The sequence below is a fragment of the Paralichthys olivaceus genome, chromosome 21 (genome assembly GCF_024713975.1).
Source record: "Paralichthys olivaceus isolate ysfri-2021 chromosome 21, ASM2471397v2, whole genome shotgun sequence".
Classification (NCBI taxonomy): domain Eukaryota; kingdom Metazoa; phylum Chordata; class Actinopteri; order Pleuronectiformes; family Paralichthyidae; genus Paralichthys; species Paralichthys olivaceus.
The window spans coordinates 18,053,035-18,077,753 of NC_091113.1; the positions used below are offsets into that span (position 1 = coordinate 18,053,035).

At 40.4% G+C, this 24,719-nt stretch overlaps 1 protein-coding gene across 1 annotated transcript; it reads right to left on the minus strand.

Annotated features, from left to right (window-relative positions):
- Window positions 1–576: 576 nt before the first annotated feature.
- On the minus strand, window positions 577–23,733 carry ipmkb (inositol polyphosphate multikinase b). The gene is made up of 6 exons (XM_020083371.2): window positions 22,522–23,733; window positions 14,674–14,759; window positions 13,804–13,900; window positions 13,111–13,283; window positions 8,048–8,129; window positions 577–7,752 (listed from the first exon to the last, which is right to left on the minus strand). The coding sequence occupies exons 1-6, from the start codon at window positions 22,757–22,759 to the stop codon at window positions 6,935–6,937; spliced, it is 1,494 nt and encodes a 497-aa protein (XP_019938930.2). The 5' UTR covers window positions 22,760–23,733; the 3' UTR covers window positions 577–6,934.
- Window positions 23,734–24,719: the final 986 nt, after the last annotated feature.

Here is a 24,719-nt window from a genome sequence, read left to right on the forward strand (position 1 = left end):
TTTTTAGTTTACACATTCAATTTTATAAATTAAATAAATAAAGCTTTCAACGTTTTGACCGTAGTGGCTCAAGATTAAGTGTCTCCATCAGGAATGTGCTTTTATAAATCATATTTAAGTTGTATCTCTAAACACAGATATAAGATGTTACATGGATACTGAAATACTGTATCAACTAGACATGATCAGCTCATTTGGTCCTATTTTTGAAAGCATTTAAAAATATATTCCACTTGTCATGAATAAGAATGGATATTTATATTAGCCATTCTTATTAACATATTAATGCAGGATATTGATTATTTTCCTGTTAAGTTGTTATTGAGATTATGATCAACTAATGGCAGCAGTGTACTTTTCATTGGATGTTTCATTTATATTTGTATATATTTCCATTTAGTTTTCCCTTGTCTGATGTTGTTACGTTGACCATTAACCACATTATTTAAAATAACTAATAATTTCATAATTTAGTCTTATTTTTATATTACCTACCTCTTATGCAGTGGTTTGAAAGAAAGCAGAGAACAGCTAGTGAGACAAAAAATGACTCCAGAAATGAGGCGGCTCACAAAATACTTTGATTAGTATTTTTATTGTTGAAAAAATAATGATTATCAGGTTTATAGGTGTTGAGGGATGTTCCTCTCCTTATGTACACTATGATATTTTCTGTTCTGTTTCAGGCTCATATATAAGATGTGTTAAATCCAGTATATCAAAATTCAAACATTCTCAAAACCCACACTGCGAAGATGAAGAGCTCCATATCCACGGCTCATCAGGGCAGAGCAGGTTCAGCTCCTCAGAAAACTCCACGTGTTGGAATTGAGTTTGTGGATTCCTGGAAATCCAACAGCGGTGGAGAAGCTGAAGTGCTCACGCCCCACGCTCTCTATCCATCAAAACATTTGGATTTCATGATGACGGCAACGACAGCATGCCACAAGCATTCACACTGCACACCTTTTAATCTTTATCACGGATGGTATTCCACAGCCAGTCATACCAGCTGTGCATTTACACCAGGCATCGCACAAAGACACTTAAGTGGATCAAAAGTCATCACCAGGAAGAAAATGGCTGAAGGATGTTAGAGCCAATCAGAACCACAGATATATTTTTTTTACGTCTGTGCTTTTGGTACAACATGTGACACCTTTTCCTTTCCTTAATGCTGCATTCCTGCCCAGTAGCAGAGTGTGTGTAGATATTTAAAAAATGCTGCTCATCTCATCTTGGAGCTGGTGAGATCAGTCTCACTTAAGAAACTCTGACAGCGGTAGTGACTGATTGGATTAATTCAACTGGTTCTTCCCAGCTGACATAAATGCAGCATTAAAACAGGAAGGTTGCTATGACTGAAGGCAAATGATTCTGATTGGCTGAAAAGACACTTGTGCCCTTAAACCATCCTATTACTTTAGTCTTCCTGGATCCAATTAAGGAACCATACAGATGGTTTTGCATATTTTCCCCATTTACTTGACATTACATTACTGCCATTCATTTTTCAAAGCATCTAATAAGGTTTCAGACTGATGTCGAACCAGGCAGCTGCTGACTTGAAGTCATTTCAGCGTGTTGTGAAAATTCACCGACTCATTTGAAATGTTCTGTGGCGCTACAGTTTGGAGAAAGACGAGTGCCTTTTATCAATTAATAAGTATTTGAACAATACAATTTATAAATCTATAAATATACAGATTACAAAGAAATTCGTTATTTGATATTTAAGGGTCGATAAAATTTATTACAAAAATAATTATATTCATATTAATTCATCATTTCATACTTCAAATTAATGAGATGTTGATGAGTCAAGGCAAAAAACATTTCATTTAGTGACAAATTTAAGACAAGAAGACTGAATTTCATGTGTCTCTTTGTCCCTTTTCTCTGAGTTTTCTTAACTTCAATTTCCCTCTTCCAACTTAGACGGACATTGAAGTTTTACGTGGAATATGCAGTCTCTAACTGGACTTGATTTTATCAGAGAAAAGATCACGTTTGATTGAATTGTAACGCAAACAAAAGCAACTGAATCAACCCGGACATTTACTCAATTCAATGAACACCGTGCTTTGAAAACAGCTGGCAGTAATGTACAGTACATATATTTGTAGTTATGGTCTAAAACAGGTCACACCAGCTCTATGGTTCTTCAATGGAGATTAACAGCTTAGGTATTCTGTTTTAAATGTCACCAACTGGCTATTCCATTATATCCATTACTCTGTAGTGCACGAAAGACAAGTTTCAAATCGGAGAAGCCAACAAGCTGGAGTTCTAGAATATACTGTAAATCATGTTTTGGCCTGTATTGGACTTTTCCTGGTCACAAGGAGAGCAGCAGAAATGTAAACAACATAGAACCAGAGCAAACACAGGTTCCCTTCTTCCGCATCTTAATCATGAGAGGTGAGGAGCCAGAAAATAAGTCAATTTAATTTGTACTGTTGGACTGATACAGTGCACTCACCCTGGATTATCACAAGTCAGCATGGCCCAGTGTGGTCCGCGCTGATATGACACACGCCATGCAGTGCAAGCAGTTACATTGCATTGTAGTCCTGAGGACTACAATGCAATGGTGTCATATTTATTTCCAGTATGGGTAAAGGAGCAACCAGAGATGATACCACACTTGTGAGGTAGCAGAGGTGAGTGGTCAGGTCTGAATCCAGACTCTAAATTCTATTTTACAAACCTGCAACATGCACAACTATCCAAATGATCAAATTTAGAAGTGGTCAGTTCTGTTACATGTCTGCGCTGCTGCTGGTAGATGCCAATAAAAGGGTTTAATGCAAGTTCTAACCCATTTACCACTAACGTTACCATTGCAATTACTTCATTATGCTTTATATGTATTTTGTAATGTCTAGGCAGTCACTGTTTCACTGTGCTATGAAAATCAACTTGCAGTGTTAAAAGGTACATTTACATATACCCATAATTTATTCCAGTGGCCAACTCCTGGCTCCATACCGAGAGTGTTTAGACTTTGTAGTCAGTGATGGTCATTCAGACCATCAAACGGTACAGGCAGACATAAGCCTGAGAGGAGGCTGGAGAAACATAGAAAGTAAATGATCTAAAACTGCTCCAGGCTGTGATGTAAAGAGGGAATGACTAATGAGATGTGATAAATGGGATCAACATGTAAAAAAACCCTTCAAATAAAAGCTCTCAGTAACATCGGTTGACACTGATTGAAGGGGGGGGGGTCAAAGTTAAAGGTTGCATTACAGCGGGTCAGTTCACTATCAAACCAATTCAATCAACAATGCCCTGTATGCTAATGCATGATATGCCTTTGTTAGTTAGCCATAATACAACTGACTAGAAACAGGAGAGATTCATAAAGCTGCCAGAATGATCAATAATCAATATTTCAAACACAGACACAACATGGAGACATGAACAGAAAATAAGGCAGTGACTAAAAAAATAAATTCTTCTCTAACTCCTGTTATTATCCTTAAAATAATCCCTAAATTTCACATTGATTATGTATTAATTTTTTAAAAAAGGTTAGAAAAAATATTTCTGATAGTTTGCAGTCTCTTTTGGTTCAGATTAAAATCAAAATACATTTGATTACGTTAATTTGCCAAAGATAAGTGTTTTCATATGGTTTGGTTATAATCATGTATTACAAGCTGCAGAGGTCTGTGCATATTCTCAGGTAAAATCAAAGCTGGTTTGTGGCGTTCTGGGGCAGTGACGTATAGCATTAGATTTTAAAGCAGCTCCTTGTTAGTGTAGAGAACAGAGGATGGGGTCAGTAAAGCTGTACAGAAACTTAAAGACCAGACAGTGGCACAAAGGCAACTTAACAATGATAAAGTGGAACTATTTCAATCTTAAAAACACACAGTTGGTTAAAAAGTCTGTTGCATTTGTGCTAGTGTGTACAGGCAGAGAGCAGGGAGACACAACACTTCATTGGCTGTAATCACACTAGAACATCAGACTGAGATGAGGATGGACATTCACACTGAAAGCTTCACTCTCATTTCTGTTGTGATTAGTGGAATTGCTAAACGTATTTTTGATTTCCCTTATGTGGGATGGAAAAAACATTAACTAGAAACTAATCAAATGACCGCAAGTCAGACTGTGAACCTGCCCGGGGGCCTCTGGGTGTCTGGGGTAGCGCTGGTAATCCTGCCTGGTCTCGGGGGTGAAAGGCTTCCATCCGTCGTGGGACATCCCTCATTGTGACCATGACTTATCAAACTCAAGATTGAACTGCTCGTGAATATTTGCACAACTAAACAGAACTTGAGCTTCAAAGTCAAACAAAACAAAATTCGCAGAAAATAAAATATCACAAGGTCTAATTACCATGTTTTTTCCCCCCAGAGCTTTCAGTTAAATCTTGTGGCGTGCACCAACCCAAACCTAATCTGCTAATGAAGGCCATGGCATGAGGCTGAAACCAACTTCAATTTGTTTTCAAAAGAAAACACAACATCTATGTTATGTCTGGACGAGACAAACCGCCTCAGGCTTCCAGAAATCTACCGCAGCTACACTGTGTCCGCAGCACTGGTGTCAATACAGTTCACAGCACCCTCAGACCTGGTACGAGGACATTAGAATTAGCGTACAGACCAGACACTCTGTGTATCAATCAATCTTTACCAAATATGACTCTAATGAACCGGCGAAGCCGTTTGCTCCACCTGAAATCCTCGTGCTTTACTAGGATCCAGTATTCTGACATCCACCTGCACTGAGCCACAGAAGCCCCAACACCCCCCCCACCCAAAAAAAAAACATAAAACCATTCAGTTGCTGTCTTTCCCTTTTTTAGCAGCGACTCAGTCAGTAGAATCTCATTAAAGCAGCACGTCTCAAAAATCTTTTTACTACAATCTTAAAAATCCTTAGGGAAGTTATAATTATTAAAGTAATGTCAACCAATCACAGCACATCATATGTCCCCCCCAGTATAACATGTTGCTTCTGTCAAACCCCACAAAGCATCGGGAAGGGTGGAGCTTCCAATTGTTGCCCGGATATAAATCAAGTCATTGCATAACGATAAATGGAAATCACGAAGGAGCTCATGGCTAATCCAAGACTGATTTGTAGTCCACAGCAAGGAGCACAGGCTTCAGAAAAAAGAGGTGATTTGGCAGCTGAACATGTACAACAATTAAAATAGCCATGGTAAAAGACAATACACTGTGTAAGTTCATTGTATGGTTAAGAGGATGAGATCAGGTCAATCATGAGATAAGACTATATAAAACAATCATGTAGAGTTGAACAACCAGACAGCATGAGGATCATCTTGTAGGACAATAGTAGTAATATTAAACATTTTTCGTACAGTAAATTTACCTGAGTTAGATACCTGTAGACAGTGGTTTCAACAAAAACACAAAACGACAACCCGACTTAAACAACAACATTCTGCAGACTTATTGTTTTACCCGATGCTCACAAACTGGGAGCAAATCTGGGTTAACTGACTCTCAAGACGCCCTGAAAACGAATGCGGTTAGCAATGGAGGGATTTGTCAGCGAGCTGTGAAACTGTAGTAACTACTGTAGTTTATGTAGTTTTTTTATATATATATATATAAGCTTCACTGTCCAATAATTATCAGCTAAAGTGAACTTTCTGGTTGCTTGATTTAAAAAAAACTGGATATGAAAAATCTGTTTTCAGCATATGACTGAGGATCAGCCGAATCCACAGCTGTTAAACTACTATTCGCGGACCGGTAACAGCCTCTGAGCTCATGTCAACAGATCTTTTCCATGACGATCAAACAAACTTCTTCCACTGATGAAAAGCTTTGGAGCAGGAGAATACGAAGCCAATCCAAAGGATCGGGAGTGGTTCCGATCCAGGTATTGTTTAGAATGCATCATATCAGCTTGAATCATTTCCAGTCCTAATCTGTCTCCTAATTTGCCAGTTTTTAAAACAACCTTATGCTTTAAAGAAAGAACACAACAGCTCCAAAACCATGTGATGGTGCTGACTGACTTGGTATATGCACTCTGAACTTCCTGCACTTCCTGTATAAACCACTTGTGGTTGCAGAAACCGCTCCTTGCCACCGATCAGCAGAAGTCTTGCTTTAAAGAAAGCACTGAGTCACGCTGGATGAAATTATTACAGCTACTAAGCTTCAAGCCAGACAGCTAGAAAAATCTAACAGCTGATTAAAAAGAAAAGTTGGATTTGCTTTATCAAAATACATGTAACGTATCAGTGGCAATGGCAAAACGGATGAAAATGTCTATCAAAGCACAAGTAATTGTATATTGCAATATTGACAGTATGTAGTAAATCTCAAAGAAATTCAATTGTTACTTGAATGTCTGCATTTGGCATCTGAAAAACAAACCCACATTTCTATAAAAGATATGTAAAACCATATTGCCATAACACTCTGCAGCACACAAAAGACTTTAAAGGGACTCTTGCTACTTGAAAAACTCCTATTATCTTACTGGTATAATCCCTCCCCCTAGTTTCATATGTACTGTTGTCCTCTTTTAGATTTCAATGCATTATAAATGGACTAAAGTTGAATTTCAGGTTACACGGAGCTTGTCTGGGCATCAGTAAATCATGCAGATGACGATGTTGTGTTTAAGTACAGGGTTGTAATGCCTTCATGGACTGATTAGTGCATGTAGCATGTAGAAATGCAGCCGTCACCTTATGCCACTTCCCCTCTGCATACAGGCACACGCACAAACACACACACGCATGTAACCGATGGGCCATCACGATCAGGTGAGATGATGATGATGATGATGATGACAACGAAGATGGTTCAGATTTAAGATCCACTTCTTTGATTCTTCCCTCTGCCCTGCCTTTTGAGAAGAGAGGAGGAGGGGTGACGGGGAGGAGCAGTTGTGGAGCTTCAGATGGGTTGGGAAAGGAGTGGGAGCTCTAAGCAGCATCACAGAGGATCTGCTCCAGCACCGTCAGCAGGTGTTTGAGGCCGTAGATGTAGCCGTGATCGTGGCTCTCGCTTGGGAATACGTGGGCAAAGTCAATCATCCTCACCTCCACCCCTGTGTCTCTTCCACTCCCCTCTGTAGTCTCATTTCCTTGTCCTTTCAGCTCCTCTGCCTCCTCCTCCCTCCCCTTGCCGCGGTCCTCCCGCTCTCCATCTACAACGTTTCTTTCCAGTTGTGGCTTGTTTCTGTTGCCGTTCGGTGGTTGCTGTGACTCACCCGTTCGTTTCCATGTGGAGTTGTCTTCCTGACACAATACAGAGTTGTTATCTCCAGAAACTGAGCTCACTGTTGTCTCCACAGCTTCATCCACTCCACTGGTGCCTTGGAGATGACCCTTGGCACAGTGGTGGCCATGTTTCCTGTGGTTGGTGTAAATTGTGGCGAGGCTGAAGTCCCAGGGCACCACCACTTGAATGTTGTTGTTGTTGTACTCGGCCACCACCTCCTCCTGCCCCACCCCTTCCTGTCTTGCTCCCCCATCTCCCCTCTGACAGCCGTCAACCGCTGATGACAACGTGGCTGTTTTCACCCCAGTCGGGCTGATGGATGGGGTGCTGAGAAGGAAGGAATAGGAGGGAGAGGAGGAAGAAGAGGGGAGTCCCTCATAGACAAAGAGGAGGGAACTAGCGTAAAAGGCCAGTTGGTGCTGAGACTCAAACCAGTGGAGGATTTGCTGCACCCTGTGGATGCTGGCTGACACTGCATCCTTTCTCAGACAAACACCATTATGGAAGAATTTAGCCAGACCTGGAGAGGAGAGGAGAGCAGGAAGAGAGGAGGAGAGGATATTTTAGAAACTAGACTGTGTGAGACTCTGTAAATTTGTGAATATATGAGATTAATGTTATTTGAAGATGTTGTTACTAAAGATGCCGCCCTAATAAAATGAATCTGTGGTAAATGTGAGGTTAGTCTTCTTCTTCACCACATATTGTGCTCATTATACTGAAGTTCTGAAACGTTCTTCCTATACTTTAATGTCAGTGGGAGAACGTGACTTGTTGAATGTGTTGATCACATTATAGATTACAAACACACATACCTTCCTTAATAGTGTCCTTAACCAGTGCTCTTCCATAGTGCTGATCGTAGGAGTCAAAAGTGTCACTGCACATGTTATATACCTGAAATTCAAGAAAACACGTTAGTTAGTGTGTAACTATGGTAATGGTGTTTATACATACACTTTACGTACCCACAAAGAATAAGTTACTCATTATGGCCATCTGTCAAATTCACTATGACTGGTTCTGTCTCCAACATCTGTCTCCATCAAGCCATGAAACCCATAGCTGGATGATGCTTCATTTTCAACATCTATAACCAAATAATGTTAATACTATTTTTATTTTAGATTAGAACACACATCTTACTAGGAATTATCTGTTGTTGTAATCATCAGAATGTGTGCCTCGTCATGAGGATGTATCTATACTTATGAAACAAAATAAAGATACAATCCAGATATACTGTAGTTCAGGGAGAACTTGACCAATCACATAACACAATAACACTTTTTACTACACATTACTTAAACACTGATCAAAGTGTGGAAACAGTGGAAACACTGTGGAGAAAAATACCAGGAGTAATAATGCAGCAACACACAGAAAATTGAGACCTATAAATGTCTTAAAACTGCAATCACATGATCGGCCCACAGCCAGTCATATACAGTAAATACTAAGCATGATTTCAAATCTCTTATCACCAGAAGACCGCACAGATATCTATAATCTCTCAGATATCTCAAAGAATAGAACAGGAGGTAGAGCCTTCAACTACCAGGCTCCTCTCCTGTGAAACCAGTTCCCAGTATCTCTATCGCAGATCTGCGTGGCACATCTTCAGGGTTCAGTGGACTGAGTGCAGCGGGCAAGTGTTTAGTTGCCATGGCTCAGTTACTGCAGGTCACATTTACAGTTTCAGAAAGAAAGCTGCAACTAGCAATACCACAGGCCGAGCAAAAAACACACCAGGCAGGATTAGAACGAACTCTGCCTTGGTCTCGTTTTTTCTCTTTTCTTTACCATGGTTTGTGCTCCCCTCTCTCTCTTTCTCCCTATCCTCATCCTTCAAGTATCTCTGACTCCAGAGCTGCAGGATACAGATCTGACCCTACTCAACAACAACAACAATTATAAATACTATTATTACCAGGTGCTGTTATCATCAATAACAACATTACATCTGTAAATATCAGTCATTAGCATAGTATTAGTCATTAGTATGGGCACATTATTAACTTAACCCCTGATTGTAGAAATACTGGCTGTCTTTAAATACCTTTAAAGCATTTATGTTTTATGTTAAGTGTTTCTTTTGTTGTAGTTTTCCTTACTCTAGTTGAGGGTTCATTACAGAGGATGTCACACCTTGTTAAAGCCCTATGAGACAAACTGTGATTCGTGAATATGGGCTAAACAAATAAAATGTGATTGATTGATTGATGTTCAACCCACCTCTGAGCCTATGAAAAAAAACTCGGCTTTGTACTAGCAACATAATTCAAACCTGCAGAACTCGATCTGTGTGTTAGGATAATGTATTCAGTTCTGAAGTTCTGTACTGCCCTGCACTGCTCAATACTGTATAAATTATTTTGTGGAAATAGGTTTTTTTGTACAGAACATATGATCCATAGTGGAACGGCGTTGAAGGAGAATTTTTTCCTGATTGATTAGAGATCATTCAATAGGTCCCAGTGGATAAATGTTCCATTATGTACACAGACGAGTCGCTGAATGTGTCTGTCTGGTATTTGTAGCAGAGCAAGATCTGCGGCCGGAGACGAGGCTGATGGGAGCAGTGACACATGGGCTGGAAAACCCAAACAATGAGCTGAAAGAGATGGAGGGGGTTTTCACACCTGAAGGTCCAGATCAAGGTATTTGATCCAATTCGCGGAGTGCAGAGAATAATTCAGTGTGACATACGTACATCCTGTCATTATGACCTATGTGCGTCTACCTGTACCTGACAATGATTAAGCTGTGGACGGGCATAAGTATGATGTCAGTGTGTCCATTCGGCGGGCAGTAGTTTTTCTGTTCTCTAGAGAAAATCAATGGAACTGATTCATTTTGCTAATCTTATTGACATTGTAATATCATTATATTACCACCAGTATCACCAACCAGCACAGTACATGGCACTGTTATATCGTCAGAGGTAAAGACTGCAAGTAATCCTGCAAGCCTGGGTTACTCAGTTTCTGAAGAGAGCCCAGTAATGCTTCTTCTTATTTTTCTTCTTCAATTGTTTAACACTCCCTCAACTTCCTGAAATTGGTGCAAAAATCCAAACTAAGTGTTCTCAATACTGCAAAAGATTCCAACCATGGTTCAGTTTGGTCTGGACCCAGATCACCACTTTTGGCGAGATCTCGGTCCGAGGAACCTTCCACACCCGATATTTTGGTTCAGACTAAAACGATAAGTTTGAGGGTCCAGTGTATGTAAAGTAGGTGTGAAAGCACCCTCAAAAGCTGCTGTCTCTACAGGAAACACCTTTTTGTGTCAAGCTTATCATAGAAGCTGGTTAATGTACTCCCTCTTCAGTACACATTTCTGCAAAAAAATTGTTTCTTATTTATTAACATTCATTGTGTGCTTTATGTGAACCTATGGTGCAGCAGCATAGATCAAACATTCCGTTCACCTAACCTAAGCCCACAAGTGCACACTATACCTTTATGACCAGTTTACCAAGGGTGGGGACATGCTGCAATAAAGCTGCTGTCCCATCACTGACTGTCATTTACATTGAGGGTCTGGTTGGACAAACATCATCAGGCCTTTCAGGACAAACCATCAGTCAATAAGCTGTTTCCGTATGTACACTAAGACTGGCAGTTCCAATGTATCACTTATGTATTTCCTCAGAATACAAGTCACGATCTCCTCATACTCCTGTCCTGAAACCCACCCACATCCCTGCATGTCGTGCTCCTACTGAGGAGGCTGCTGCTCTCTCAGTCCCTCTTATGTAAGCTTAGATGAAGTTATGTGACCATGGATAAATGTGGATGTTCCCATCCTTGGTAGAATGGATGTAAAGGACTGCATTGTCCTACCCACTGGGTTTGATGGGTAACTTTCTGAAAACAAGACTGGATATTATTTATTTTAATTCAATCTGTAATTAACTTTCTTTTCAGTTAAAACCACAATTTTCAAAAGGCACAAAGTAAAAGAAATGCATTAACTGCATCTTAAAAACTGCCAGTGAAGCTTTAATGTATTGTTTGCAGTATTTTGGTTTTAAAAGAAGAGTGATACAAATCAGAGATGTAATTGAGAGCATTGTTTCATTGGTAAACTTAAGACGACATCATTCTCATGAGTCGGTAGCATATAAACTACTCTTCTGGTGAAAGGACAGGCGGATGCAGAGCATGCAGAAATGTAAAACTTGTTCAGGCAGTTCAATTTGTTGCAAGACTAATGTTTCCATGAGGAATGAATGAGTCTCAGTGAGTATTTATATGGAGCTCATGTGGGAATCAACAAAGCTTTAAACCCAGCTGATTCAATTAACTTGTTTCCTATGTTGCACAAGAATTCCAAAAAGATTCATTTCATGTATTGTTTTTCGTTTGTTTCTCTCTGCAGACAAGAAAACCCAAACCAGGACCCACACTGATGATGATGACAATGATACTGGTGGTAGGGTGTAATGGAAACAGATTAAACTGATAAATGTTTCGCTAGTTATTCTCTTCCTTTCCTACAGATAAGACGTCCTCTTAATTTCCTGTCATCTGTCTGTATCACGCATGAAGACAAAAAAATGAGACACTCACATGATATGTTTTGTGAGTGTGTGTGTGTGCTTATATCTTTATCAGAACCATTTTAACTATATTTTTCTTAGGGTTAGGTTAGGGTCAGGCATGTAGTTGTCATGGTTAGGGTAGGGGCTATAGGGAATGCATATTGTCAATGAATGTGTGTGGGTTAGGGTTGGGGTGTGTGCGTGCGTATGCATGAGAAAGTGAACTTTGTTCTATTCTGCTCAGTCAACAACCTGATCATATTCCAAATCACATGTGTGACATATCGACTTCTGTTCTTGTGTGATGATTTGTATGAAATGTTTTATTATCACACTACTGTTTTGATCTCAGTTCAGTACAATGACTAGGTAGTGGATATAAAAGATTATTAATCCGAGTCAACTATGTAGATTTGTTTTTGTAGAACAATGAGCATGGAACCAGTTAAACTGTGCCCATGTGGGAGATGGGGGTGCGAAGGTGTCCTGAAGTTGCAGATAGGTACCAGCAGGGGTCAACACATACGGCCTCAATAACAGCTGGTTTTCCAAGTGTAACTCATGAAACACCATGACCGATAAAGTATAAAACAACGAGATAAAAGTAATCCTACCATGAGCTGAGTCTGAACTAAGCATTAATCTTGTCCTTAATGGAGAGGGAATACAAATACAGACTGCTCCTTTCAAAGCACAGTTCCTGATTACAGGAAACTGGAATGCATTTCTGTGATTGACCGACTTCAACACAATGTTAAACCTGAGGGTTGATATTCTCACAATGCTTCTTCTTCAATGTCTAACAACTGCAACAAAGTCATTCATACAATTTGTATGAATGAACTTAACAAAAGACTGATTCTATTGCCACCTGTTTATAGCACCACTAACTGATGTAGTAATGAAGGTAATAATGAATAATTATAACTTGTATAGCAGATCATTTTAATCTACATGATGTCATAACAGAGACTGAATAACTCAGAAAGGGACTTTGCACCACACTTTAAAGGAAACTTTATAGGAGGACTAGACGTCAATATGAAACCAGTAAACCTGAAACTAAGACAAAGCTTACATGTCACATTCTATTTCTAAATCTTTGCAGCGCAGCATCTTGTTTATGGTGTTATTTATTAATATATTATGAAAGCCCACAAATAAAATATAATTCTGTGAAAACACTGAAATTTAGCACGTGCTATTTATCACAGGATGATAAACTTGCACAAGATTCATGGATTGTCTTAGAATGGCTTTTTTTTTCGTTAAACAGACACTTGGGAGTTTTGAAATAATTACATAGGTAGAGCAACAGCTCAAACTCACCCTCATGCCGAGGACCAGGAAGCCGATCTCCTCCATCAGTGGGTATTTTCTGACCTGCTGCTCACGTTTCTCCTGCGAGGCGAACGGGTCATAGCTGCGCTGGCCCAGCTTCACATCCATGATGCACGGCTTTACGAAGCGACGAGTCACATCCTCCAGCTTCAGGTACAGGTCTGAGAGACGAGAGGGCTGACTGATTACAATGGCTTATATGTAAGCCAAAATATGTTAAATTGGGCTTTGGCCTCTTATTGTGATTTTACTATGGTGAATTTATATCCTTATATACATGAATTTATGTGTGTGTATATATATATATATTCATATTCTTTTTGTATACCATATCTGCCTATATATGTATAAACTGTCTAATCTGCACATATATCTATTCCAATGTCCATCCCAATATCTCCTTATACTTATGCACAAATTAAGTTTTACATGCTGATGCAATCATCCTGTGCCACTGCACTTTGCTCAATAACATTTCTATACTAACTATTTCTGGAGTGAAAGGTATTATGTAAATATCCTGCATTTTTTGATAACAATTTTCTTTTTCTGTGTTTTTATTCTCTCGTGTCCCTCATTCTGACTTGTCTGCTGCTGTAACAAGCGGAAATCCCTGGTGTGTGGATCAATAACGTTTTGATCTTATGGGCTGACAGAGACACATTAGCTTCAGTCTCTTACCACTGGGGTTTTCAGGAGAGGACCAGGTTCCGTAGTACGTGGGAAGGTGGTTCTGGAGCTCCAGGAGACACGGATCACAGCAGCCCTCTGCATACACCTGGGAGAAGCACATATACCACGTCATCATCATTCTACACTGTACACCCAGGCAGATACTGTGTATCTGGTGTAAGGCAGCAACATTATTTTATTTTCCAATTTTGGATGCTTCATCCCGATCCAGTAAATTGTAGAATTTCAAGTATCTGTGGCTACTTAGTTTTCTCTGCAGTATCTTTTCAAATGTGTTGTTTTTCTGATGGAAACTGTACAACCAGAGTTAATTAGCATCAAAACTGTCAAGTGTATCACAACATAATGTTAGCAAAAAAGATTCAACAGTTAAACATAGACTGTTATTAAACCAGAGAGGAAAAAACAGACAATACATAGACAATACATAGAAATAATGTAATAATGGTTTTCTTCAAACTGCAGGTAAACGTGCAGCCCTGTGCAGGATGGCACCTGTGTGACTGTGTGACTGACTTTTGTTTGTCTGGTGAAGACACAGGCAGACATGATGCCATGACTCACTCCTGTTGGTCAGCACAGCTAAGCCCTAAAGCAAACACTGACACTCCGGTGCCGACAAAGATTCACATGTGCGATTAGTTTATAAAAGTTTAACCAGATTCGTGACAACAGTCAGCTTATGTCAGCACATCTCAACAAAGAGATGCATCGGCGATTCAACTGCACATGCTACTTCTATCATTCATTTTGAGCATGATATTATTTATTTTATATCAAATTTTAATCCGTTTATTCAAATAATTGATGAATCCAACATTTATATAAAGACATATAAAGTAAGTGCATAGGTATTACCATGCTGTAAAACTGCATCTCTCGTGGACCTCTTGGTGGAGGCTGAAGCTGCTTCAGGACTGTTCCATCTGGATGCTGCAAAATGCCTAAAATGAACACAAAGATGACACAAAAGATCAACTCAGAGCAAAGTTACTCACTGCAAGGATGCTAGAAGAGAATTAAGAGCTGACAGCAGCGGCAGTCATTTGGCTTTAAGCCTTGTTCTAGCATATTCTTAAAATTAAAGCACTGAAGTGAAGTGAAATCATTTCCAGACATCTCAGTTAAAGGTTAATCAACAACCGATTGACAAGTTAATCATTGCAAATGAAAAACGCGGTCGATTTAATTATAGTTCACTGCCTTCAACAACGAGGTTAATGTTAAATAGGGAATTTATCAAACAGAGGAAGAATATAATAATAATAATAAAGATACAGATAAAAAAAGTCATAGACATTATGCAATAAAAGCTTTTTTACAGAAATGAAACAGGTAACGATTCTGCTAGTCTAATCTCTTCACGGTGACTGTCTCACGCTCTGTCTCCTTTGGTTTGTAGCCTTGATTTTGAAATGGCTAGCAACACTTTACCAGAGGATCTCAGACTGCGTCCTGGCTCGTAGGGAGATAAAAGGTATTTAAATATGCTTGGCTTTAAAATCAATACTAAAATAAACAGGCAGCCAGTGCAAGGATGTTCAAACAGGATTTGGATTTGGCAGCTTTCTGGATGGTGTACACGGTGGATTGATTTCTAGGTAAGACCACTATAAAGGGAGTTACAGTCGTCGAGGCGAGAGGAAATAAGGGCTTGAATAATTTTTTCCAGGTCTGTATGTGACATTAAACATTTAACATTTAACCGTGGTTCTGAAATGATAAAAACACGATTGCACAACCATCTTAATGTGGGGTTCAAAGCTCAGGTTTTTGGTCAAAGACCACACCCAGTTTTCTAGCTGAGGACTCGGTAAATGGTGATATGTTCACCAAGGTTTGCCGTGATATCATCCGTGATATCATCCGTGATATCATCCGAGCTGGAGGTGGGACCAAAGACAATTTGAAGAGCTGCAGTTGGAGAAAGTTGTTGCCATCCAGTGTTTTATTTCAGCGAGGCACTTGTAGAGAGTTGCAGTGTTCGATTGATATAGGACTGACGGAATGTAGAACTGTGTGTCATCAGCATAGCGGTTAAAGTGAAAATTATTATCAGTAGCAAAAGTCAAAGTAGAAATCTGTGTGTATATCTCAGAGTTAGAAATGTGTTGTGACAGCGGCAGACATCCAGAGGTGTAGGTGTAGTGGTTTATAATACTATGCTGCTTTGCTATGAAAATGGAGGACGCTAGCAAGAAAAGCCATCCTGAGCAGACAATCATGACACCAGCGGATCTGAGCTGTGGCAAGGTTTTTGGTTCTACATTGTATATGGCAAGCGAGCGGAGCAATGTGTTTCCCATTAATAGTCTAGACAGTGGCAGCCCGCCATAGTATAATTTGTCCTGCCACAGTTTCATATTGAACCAAAACATTTTTTTAAACTTCTCATAATACCCCTTCATATATCAAAGAGCTCATAACACTATATTATCCCAATAGATCACGTCGTTCTCAAAACACAGGCTCTCTTGTGGTTCCAAGAGTCTGTAAGAGTAGAACAGGAGATAGAGCATTCAGCTACCAGGCTCCTCTCCTGTGGAACCAGCTCCCACTCTGGGTTCTGGAGGCAGACACCATCTCTGCATTTAAAGTTAAACTTAAAGTTCCTTTTTGATAAAGCCTATAGTTAGTTCTGGATCAGGTGAATCCTGAACCATCACTTAGTTATGCTGCTGTAGGTCTAGACTGCTGGGGGAACTCCCATCATGCACTGACGAACTCTCAACTTGAGCACGTCTCTCTGCCCCCTCACACTCATTTATTTATTTTAATGTCAATAACTATGTTCCTTTTTCTCCCATAGTCCCTCTCTCTCTTCCTCTCTCTCATTGCAGGTGACTGACTCCAGAACTGCAGGACAACAACTATTATTATTACTATTATTAACAACAATACTTATTAGTATTTCTTTATTATATGAATTGTGACTGTTATCATTAATAATCAATAACTTCTTTACACTGTTATTGTTTACATTTTAACTGGTCAGAGCTGATACCTGATGGTGCTCAAGTGTCCCCACTCTCTCTCTCTCTTCTCTCCCCTCTTTTCCACCCATCTCTTCTCTCCTCCACATTTTTCTTTGCTCCCCCCAACCAGTCGAGGCAGATGACGCCCACATTGAGTCTGGTTCTAGATGTTTCTCTCTGTTAATGAGGGAGTTTTTCCTCCACAGTCACCAAAGTGCTGCTCATTGTGGGAACTGTTGGGTTTCTATGTTTAATACGATCTTAAGGTCTTGACCTTCTATGTAAAGTGCCTTAATGTATACAAATAAAATTTTATTGAATTGAATTGATAATAATAATAAGGCATCTGTGTTTTAACATGATATAAATGGTTTTGTGTTGGGGAATCATTTAAGGTTAACCATAAATTTGGCTCCCTTTGCAAGCCTTCTTACAGTGTAGAAAGAAAGATGATGAGTCTCCTGTTACATCATCACATGCTGACCTCAGCTGATTACAGATAGACTGAATGAAGCTGCAGTGTAGAGGATTAGTTTGCTCTTTGGCAGATGTCTGGATTCCTCTAAGAACACAGAGATGTATCGTCACACACACACAAAATACAAAACAAGATGCACAACCTAAAAAAATGTGTAAAAACAACCAGCACACAAGGATGGGACAAGGGAGTGAGCCAGAGGGTGGACATCTGTCCTGTGTCTGGAAGGTCATCAGTCTCCATCCTGAGAAGAAGCAGGAGCCAGAGTCTCTTCAGCTCCTGTATCACTGATCAAACCTGCTGCGTGTGTGTACGTGCGTAACTACATATCAACACTACAGCACTGCACTCTCCGTCATCAGTCCAACTCACATCACAAGTGTCTGCACGGGAGATGCAATGAACGTTAGCCGCACATTAGCTCCTTCTGTGTTTAGTGTAGGTCACCAGCATCTGGCAGCGCTCACATCCCAACATTCACCCACAGTACATGTGCATGTAAACTGGAACTGACCTCCAGTCACAGTTACATCCAAACGGCAGGAGTGAAATCTGTTTGTAGACATCTGGACTGATTAAAATAGAAGTGCATCTGTTCTGTCAGTGTGTGTCCCAGCACATACACTTCCTTTCTGGACAAACAGTATTCTACCACAACACATTAACACACTGGTTCACAGTGGTACAATATGTATTGACATGAAATCATCCACGAAACACTTTAGGAGTCTCAGGGGTAAACAGCGTTGCAGCCAAATCCAATACAATTGAAGTAAATTGTGACCACTTCTTCAGATGTAAGAAAACAACAGAAAAAGCATAACATTGCTCCAGCCTCTGTCAGAGCCACCATCACAGAACTGCACTAACATACCTGTCACCTTTGCACCATGTACCCTGCACTACACTATGTGTGTTAATTTAAACCACTTTAATATTACATAATAATATTGTCTTTTGCACATCCAGTCCACGTATTCTTACACTGCCAGTATATTGTATAGTCAAGTACTTATATTTATACCCTACTACATATTATATATCATATCATATTATATCATACTCTGTATATTCTCTGTATATTCTTCGGATTTACAAGTCTATATACACATATTTATACATGCGTACATGTTATTATTATATTATTATTATTATCACTACTACTACTACTACTTTTATTATTATTATTATTATATATACTAGTGCTGCCATTATTACTATATACTGCTATTTTATTGGTATAATTACTGTCTATATAAATATATATTATGTTATATTGTATACTATATATATAAATATATACTGTACTACTATTCTTATATACTGTCTAACAATAACATTACCATCATATCATCATTACTATTATCATCATATTGCCACTGCACTACTTGTCTGCCTATTCATCTTGTGTTTCTGTTTTTGTTCTTTTTACCTCAATGTTTTGTTTTGTTCTATTGCATTGTGTTTTGTTGTGTTCCGATACACAAGCTGCTATGACGACTTAATTTCCCTCCGGGGATGAATAAAGTACTCTATCTATCTATCTATCTATCTATCTATCTATCTATCCTGCTCATGTGTAGTCATCCAAGTGTCTGCAAGCCCCGGCATTTGCATTCGACTCAAATGGCGTCATTTACACCAAGTTTTTATCCTAAATGTCCTCGGATAGCCTCCTCTGAGGCATGTTTACGTATCCTCAGACACACGGCCCACCCCACACACTCTCGCCCAAGAGCAGGGTGCATTCATGTGGCTACGTCAGCTAGCATCGCCACTTATGGTAGTGGACTTGGTTTAAATGACCTTGTTTCGAGTTTAATATGAATGTCTTGGCTTGCAGACACTTGGATGACACCACACAAGCAGTAAGGAGGAATGTAATGTTTTTTCTGTTGTTATATTAAGTCTGATGAAGAGGTCACTTGCTAAAACACTGTTTACCCCTGAAACTCCTGATGTGTTTGGTGGACTCAAACACTTCACCCAGCCCTCCATCGTCATTGCGGTGAGTAGATAATGAGTGAATTTTCATTTTTCAGTGAACTATCCCTTTGAGTCTGGAATGCAAAACTGTGTTACTGTTGTTCAGTTGGTGTTGATTAAACTGTATAATTATTTTGGAGGTTGCGCTTTGTGGTTCTGCTGAACTAAAAACATATGAGCGAACACCAGTATTGATGTGCTGCAAACAATATCATGTGATCTCCGCAGCAGAATTAATAGGATACATCCTGCCTGCTGCACCACCCCTCGCCTGAATCCTGTGGAGGATTTGTTTCTGTTGTGAACACGTCTCTGTGCAGAGAAAACTCCCGCATGGAACCTTTGCATGGATGGCCAACGATCCAATTCTCTGGAGTTCCTCTGCAGGTCATGTCTGAAAACAGCTACAGTAACTTAGAAAAAGCATCCAGACACTTTAATTTAGCTCCCGTCTTCCATTTCCCTTTGAGATGTTGGCGAGAGTCCAACGATGATACATTTGCTTGATTGGACATGATTTAGAAAGTAACACATGTCTATGCACAATCACGCAGCAGATGACTCTTCAACTGAAAGTAAAGTTGAGTAAAATAGATATTTGCTGAATATACTGTATTGTTATACAACTTGTCAGCAGCCAGAGTCATGGTGGAAGTTTTAGAGTCATGGTTGAAGTTTCTGAGCCGGAGAATAATGAGCAGCAGACAGAACAGGACTCACCTGTAAACTGCTCCACATTTATGACTCAGCTGGACTTTCCCCTTTGCTGTTCTGTCTTACATCAGACGCTGCAACTACAGTATGATCTCACCACGCACACCAGCAGAAAACTCAGATTTGCATATTGCATTTTCTCCCAGTCTCGGTTGACATAATTAACATATCGTTCCTTCTTATTCAACCCAACTTTTTGAAAGTGATCAGGGTTAGCCAGGAATTCAAATGTGTCATCTAAAGGGTGTGTGACTGAGATTATGCATCATAATTTAGCATCATTCACAAACAAGAACTAACATACAAATAATGAATATTAGCCATTGTTGCCCGATATATAAGCCAACTCAATTTGAGTTTCACCTTTTTAAACTTATTGTAAGTTGCTTTGCTTTGGATAAAGGGGTCAGCTAAATGAAATGTAATGTAAACTGAGTTATAAGTTGGCGAGAAATTAGTGTGAAATTCTGTTATCTGACAATGTAACGCTGCTAAATCCTTTCAAACATACCCTTTGGGCTTTCCTCTTCTGTTCACCACTTATCAACAGCTGCTAAAACAGGCAGATTTACTAGTGTAGCTCTTATTGACACACTGTATAACTACAAATTTCCTGTTTACAAAACACCCAGTCAAATACTAGATCACAGAGGGTCACAATACAACCAAGGATAACATCAGATCACAGTGGAGTGAGAGCGGAGGCCTGTGGAAACACTGAGGAGGATCGCTTTTGCTCAGCTGCAGTACGAGCTGAACAGGATTCCACAGCTTGCTCTGCAACTGTCATGGAGACTGGAGTGTTGGTTCAGTCTAATCTGTGTCAACACCCGTTTCTTAGTTTGAACTTCGCCTGTGTTAATGATTATTCACTACCAAGCAAGGCGGGACTGAGATAACATCAGTCCACTTTACTGTCAAATACACTCTGTCATTGCTTCACTTCCTCTGAGAGTGGACACTGCCAACAGAGGGGGGACACTCAAATCATCTTCACACAAATATTTTACACAACACACTTGACTGTGTGGTCACTTTGTTTTTACTGAAACTAGTGAGACAGAGTTGAACATATATGATACAAGATTAACAGCACAGGTCTTGTTTGCCTTTTTCACTATTGAACAACTGCTGATCAGCGGATGGATACACCACTATCTTAACTTTGAATACATTGCTAAAACACAAATGTCATATTATATTATATTATTATATTATATTAATATATTGTGTCACTATTCTAATACTTTGTGGGATTCGTTTAAATCAACCCTCATATTTGCTGAAAATGACACTAGCTCCGAACCCGGCTGCCACCTCACAGCTAGAATCTGTGTCAGTGGTGGTAAAGCTTGCTGCCATAAGATCCACACAGCTCTCCATTACCAGTATCAAATAGGATGCTATGCTAATCCTATCACAAGTCACGCTAGCTGGAGCCGGAGGACTAACAAACAGATAGAGGGATGGCTGCTAACTTACTAGTCAACTCCGTTGGAAAGTTACGTATGTCTTTATTTCTCAAATGTAATGGAGAGACTGCATTTTATTTTCACTTGTTTGAAAAAAGGACTGATGCTCTACTGACTGTGGATGTGTGTGTGTGTGTATTTCATTTTGCAGCTTTTGGAAGACAAAACTTCAGAGCATCATCTCGAGGACAGAACTTCCAAAACTCAAACACAGAAACACTCAAGCACAAACAATCGAGCTCTATGGTGAATGCAAGGCGAACCAATGGTAGATCACACCCTTAAGACTGTGTCGCTGCCTCTGGTCAAACACCAACAATTAAACCAAAGATGGTGAGTGGATGGACAGACGTGCCTTGGACAGCTGTGTCTCGTCTGTCCCACAACACGAGAACAGGTTTTCCAGGAAATTGAAGTTTATCAAGAAGACAGCCTGAATGACTTGAGACTGTGCTGTAAAACCAACTGCTGACTATCAAGCACAGTCAGTTCAGCTCAACACACTAACTTTGCCCAGTGGAGGTTTAGATAATATCAGGTGCGCCGAGAGCATGGATTCCCAATGGTCACAGATCCTCAGATCAGTGCCGCAGATTTCATGTATGATGAGATTAAGACAGTGAACTCAGAAGAAGTAAGATATTTGACATCATTTCCACACATGCATGGATCCTATACCTCCCACGCACTCTCCTCTCTCCTGCATGAAAACAACACTGACTATTAAAAGTCTCACTATTTCCTTATCCCTCTGACAGCACCTGGTTCTGAAAGTATCTGGTGACAACACGTTCCGAACTTTGTTATCCACGAGTGGGTTCAGGAAACATTGCACAGAAATCAAAAGTTGTATTCTATGTTAGTTGATCTTTGTCAGAGAACATTCTACAGGTGACTGACACAAGCAGGACTTAGAAGGGAGGAGATATGGAGGAGAAACTGCTTCGTGAATTATTAGTAGCTGGAACAGTTAATACATTAATTCAGGGGTTAATTAAAGATTGACAGAAGGAAGTGAAGTTCAATGACACTAGTTATGTTTTGGGGGGAAGAAGAAAAGATCTTTGTCCAGTTCACTTACCCACTTTATCGACTCCATACTTATGGCCGGCCACCTGATGTGACAGCGGGACGCAGCCGTTCAGATGAGCCGGGCCTTGTGGCCCCGTCGGCCGCTGGCCACTTTTCTCTTTGGCGGGGGGTCCGCCGGGGAGCCGCGGGGTCATGCTGACCCCCACGGCGGCTGGGCTGGAGGTCAGATCCAATCTGCCGAGAGCTAGAGAGGACTCCATCATCACCTGATGCTGGGTGGCTGACATTTGTTCAAAAATAAAAAATAAAAAAAAAAGGAGGAAAAGAACGGATTCTTGGTCCAAAAAAAAAAACTGAAGAGCTGAATGTGTAATAAAACAATGGACGTGACTGTGTTCATTCACATGCTGTCACCACATCAGCACAGGTCGGGCAGCCTCGCAGAGAAGGTCCGGTCCACGTGAGACACGCGCACAAGCCTCGGTCGTGCTCGTTGTTTTCGACCAGCGACGTGACCCGTGTGGTCAGCCCGCTGTGGTCAGCCCGCTGTGGCCGGAGGAGAAGCAGATCTCCCGGAGCAACAGGGATCCAGTGATTTTCATTTCTGGAACAGCAGCATAAATACACCCTGGACACATCCCACTTCCACAAGCCTCCACCACAGCGCAGCAAATACTACTTCCGTTCCGGGCCTCCGAAATAAAACGTAGTGTGCGGCGTAATTCCACAGTCGCGATGCTCTCTTACTGATTGAAAAATATCGCCTGTGTTTTTTCTGGTTCCCCCCACTGCTCCACTCCACCGCAGGAGATCAAATTCAAATAAAACGATCGTATTATGAAGGCAGCATAGCGCAACTTCCGGTCTAAACTGTTCCCAGTTCAGTTAGCTTGACGTCGCTCCACTTCCTCACTGAGGAGTAAATGATGTTGTCTGTCAGAAAAGCTGAGGTTATATCCAGTTCCAGCGCTGCAGAGGCAGGCGGAGACAATAAACCCCTCAAATGCATAAAGAAGCTACTGAGTCCAGATTTCAATCGATAACGTATCGATACTGTCCATTAGGCTGCTGGAGCGTCACAGCTTAGCAGAGCAGGGGCACATCGCCGTCGGAGCGCCTTCATTACGGAGGTCTGTGTGTTGACGATGATCCCAAACACGGCGTGCTGTGCTGGAGTCCATGGTATGAGAGGAGATCTGCGGGTTCTCCTCCGGTTCTCCTCCGGTTCTCCTCACAGATCCAGGTCAGTGTGGGCGGCTGCTGCCTCTCTACGTAACCAACAACGCCCAAAGAGCCACACGCGTTTACGACACTCGCCTGGACTGTCGTAAAATATACCTTTTTATCCCTTTACGACAGCACTAGTGAGTTATTATCCAAAGAGACAATAACCCCCAACAGTCAACAAAACTATGATCGTCTCTGATAACAGTTCACTGTTCAGTGGACCAGGTAGAATATAATAGATACTAAATCTAAAATACTAACTGTCCTTGTCCTATTCTGTGTTTTTATTTTTATTTTTTCTACCTCAGTATCTTATTCTATTGTATTTTTATTGTATCCAAATACCAGACTGCTGTGACAACCTAATTTGCCTTTGGGGATGAATAAAGTAATCTATCTATCTATCTATCTATCTAAACCTGAGGTGTATACAATCTAATATTTCACTGTCATCATTCAATTCAATTCAATTTTATTTTTATAGCGCCAATTCATAATTTACATTATCTCAAGGAACTTTACATTTAAAGGTCAAGACCTTAAAACAATATAAACGTAGAGAAACCCAACAGTTCCCACAATGAGCAAGCACAGGCGACTGTGGAGAGGAAAAACTCCCTCATTAACAGGGAGAAACCTCTGGCAGAACCAGGCTCAATGTGGGCGGTCATCTGCCTCGACCGGTTGGGGTGAGGAAAGAAAAGTAAGGGGGGAGGAAAGGAGAGATGGGTGGAAAGTGGGGGAGAGAAGAGAGAGATGAGATGGAGAGAGAGAGACCAGGAACAATTGGGCACCATCAGTATCAGGGCTGACTATAACAACAATGTAGTGATCTACAACAGGATTATATATATTAATGAATGACTGAGTTATTGTAATTAATGTCTTCATTCATCACATGCTCACTGAGTTTAGGACAGGGTGGTTTCTCCAACAAGGTGGAGTGGAGCAAAGCAACACATTGTTCATATTGATATTATTCATATCCCTTCACTGTTCAAATCCTTCGAGCTGGGGATT

Bases quoted from the DNA above. Each gene is read 5' to 3' on its own strand.
- ipmkb (XM_020083371.2), bottom strand. From the start codon at position 22,759: ATGTCAGCCACCCAGCATCAGGTGATGATGGAGTCCTCTCTAGCTCTC. The intron at 13,901-14,673 runs GTAATACCTATG...TGCTTCTCCCAG, and splicing joins AGATGCAGTTTTACAGCATG to GTGTATGCAGAGGGCTGCTG. The intron at 13,284-13,803 runs GTAAGAGACTGA...CTCGTCTCTCAG, and splicing joins CTCTCCTGAAAACCCCAGTG to ACCTGTACCTGAAGCTGGAG.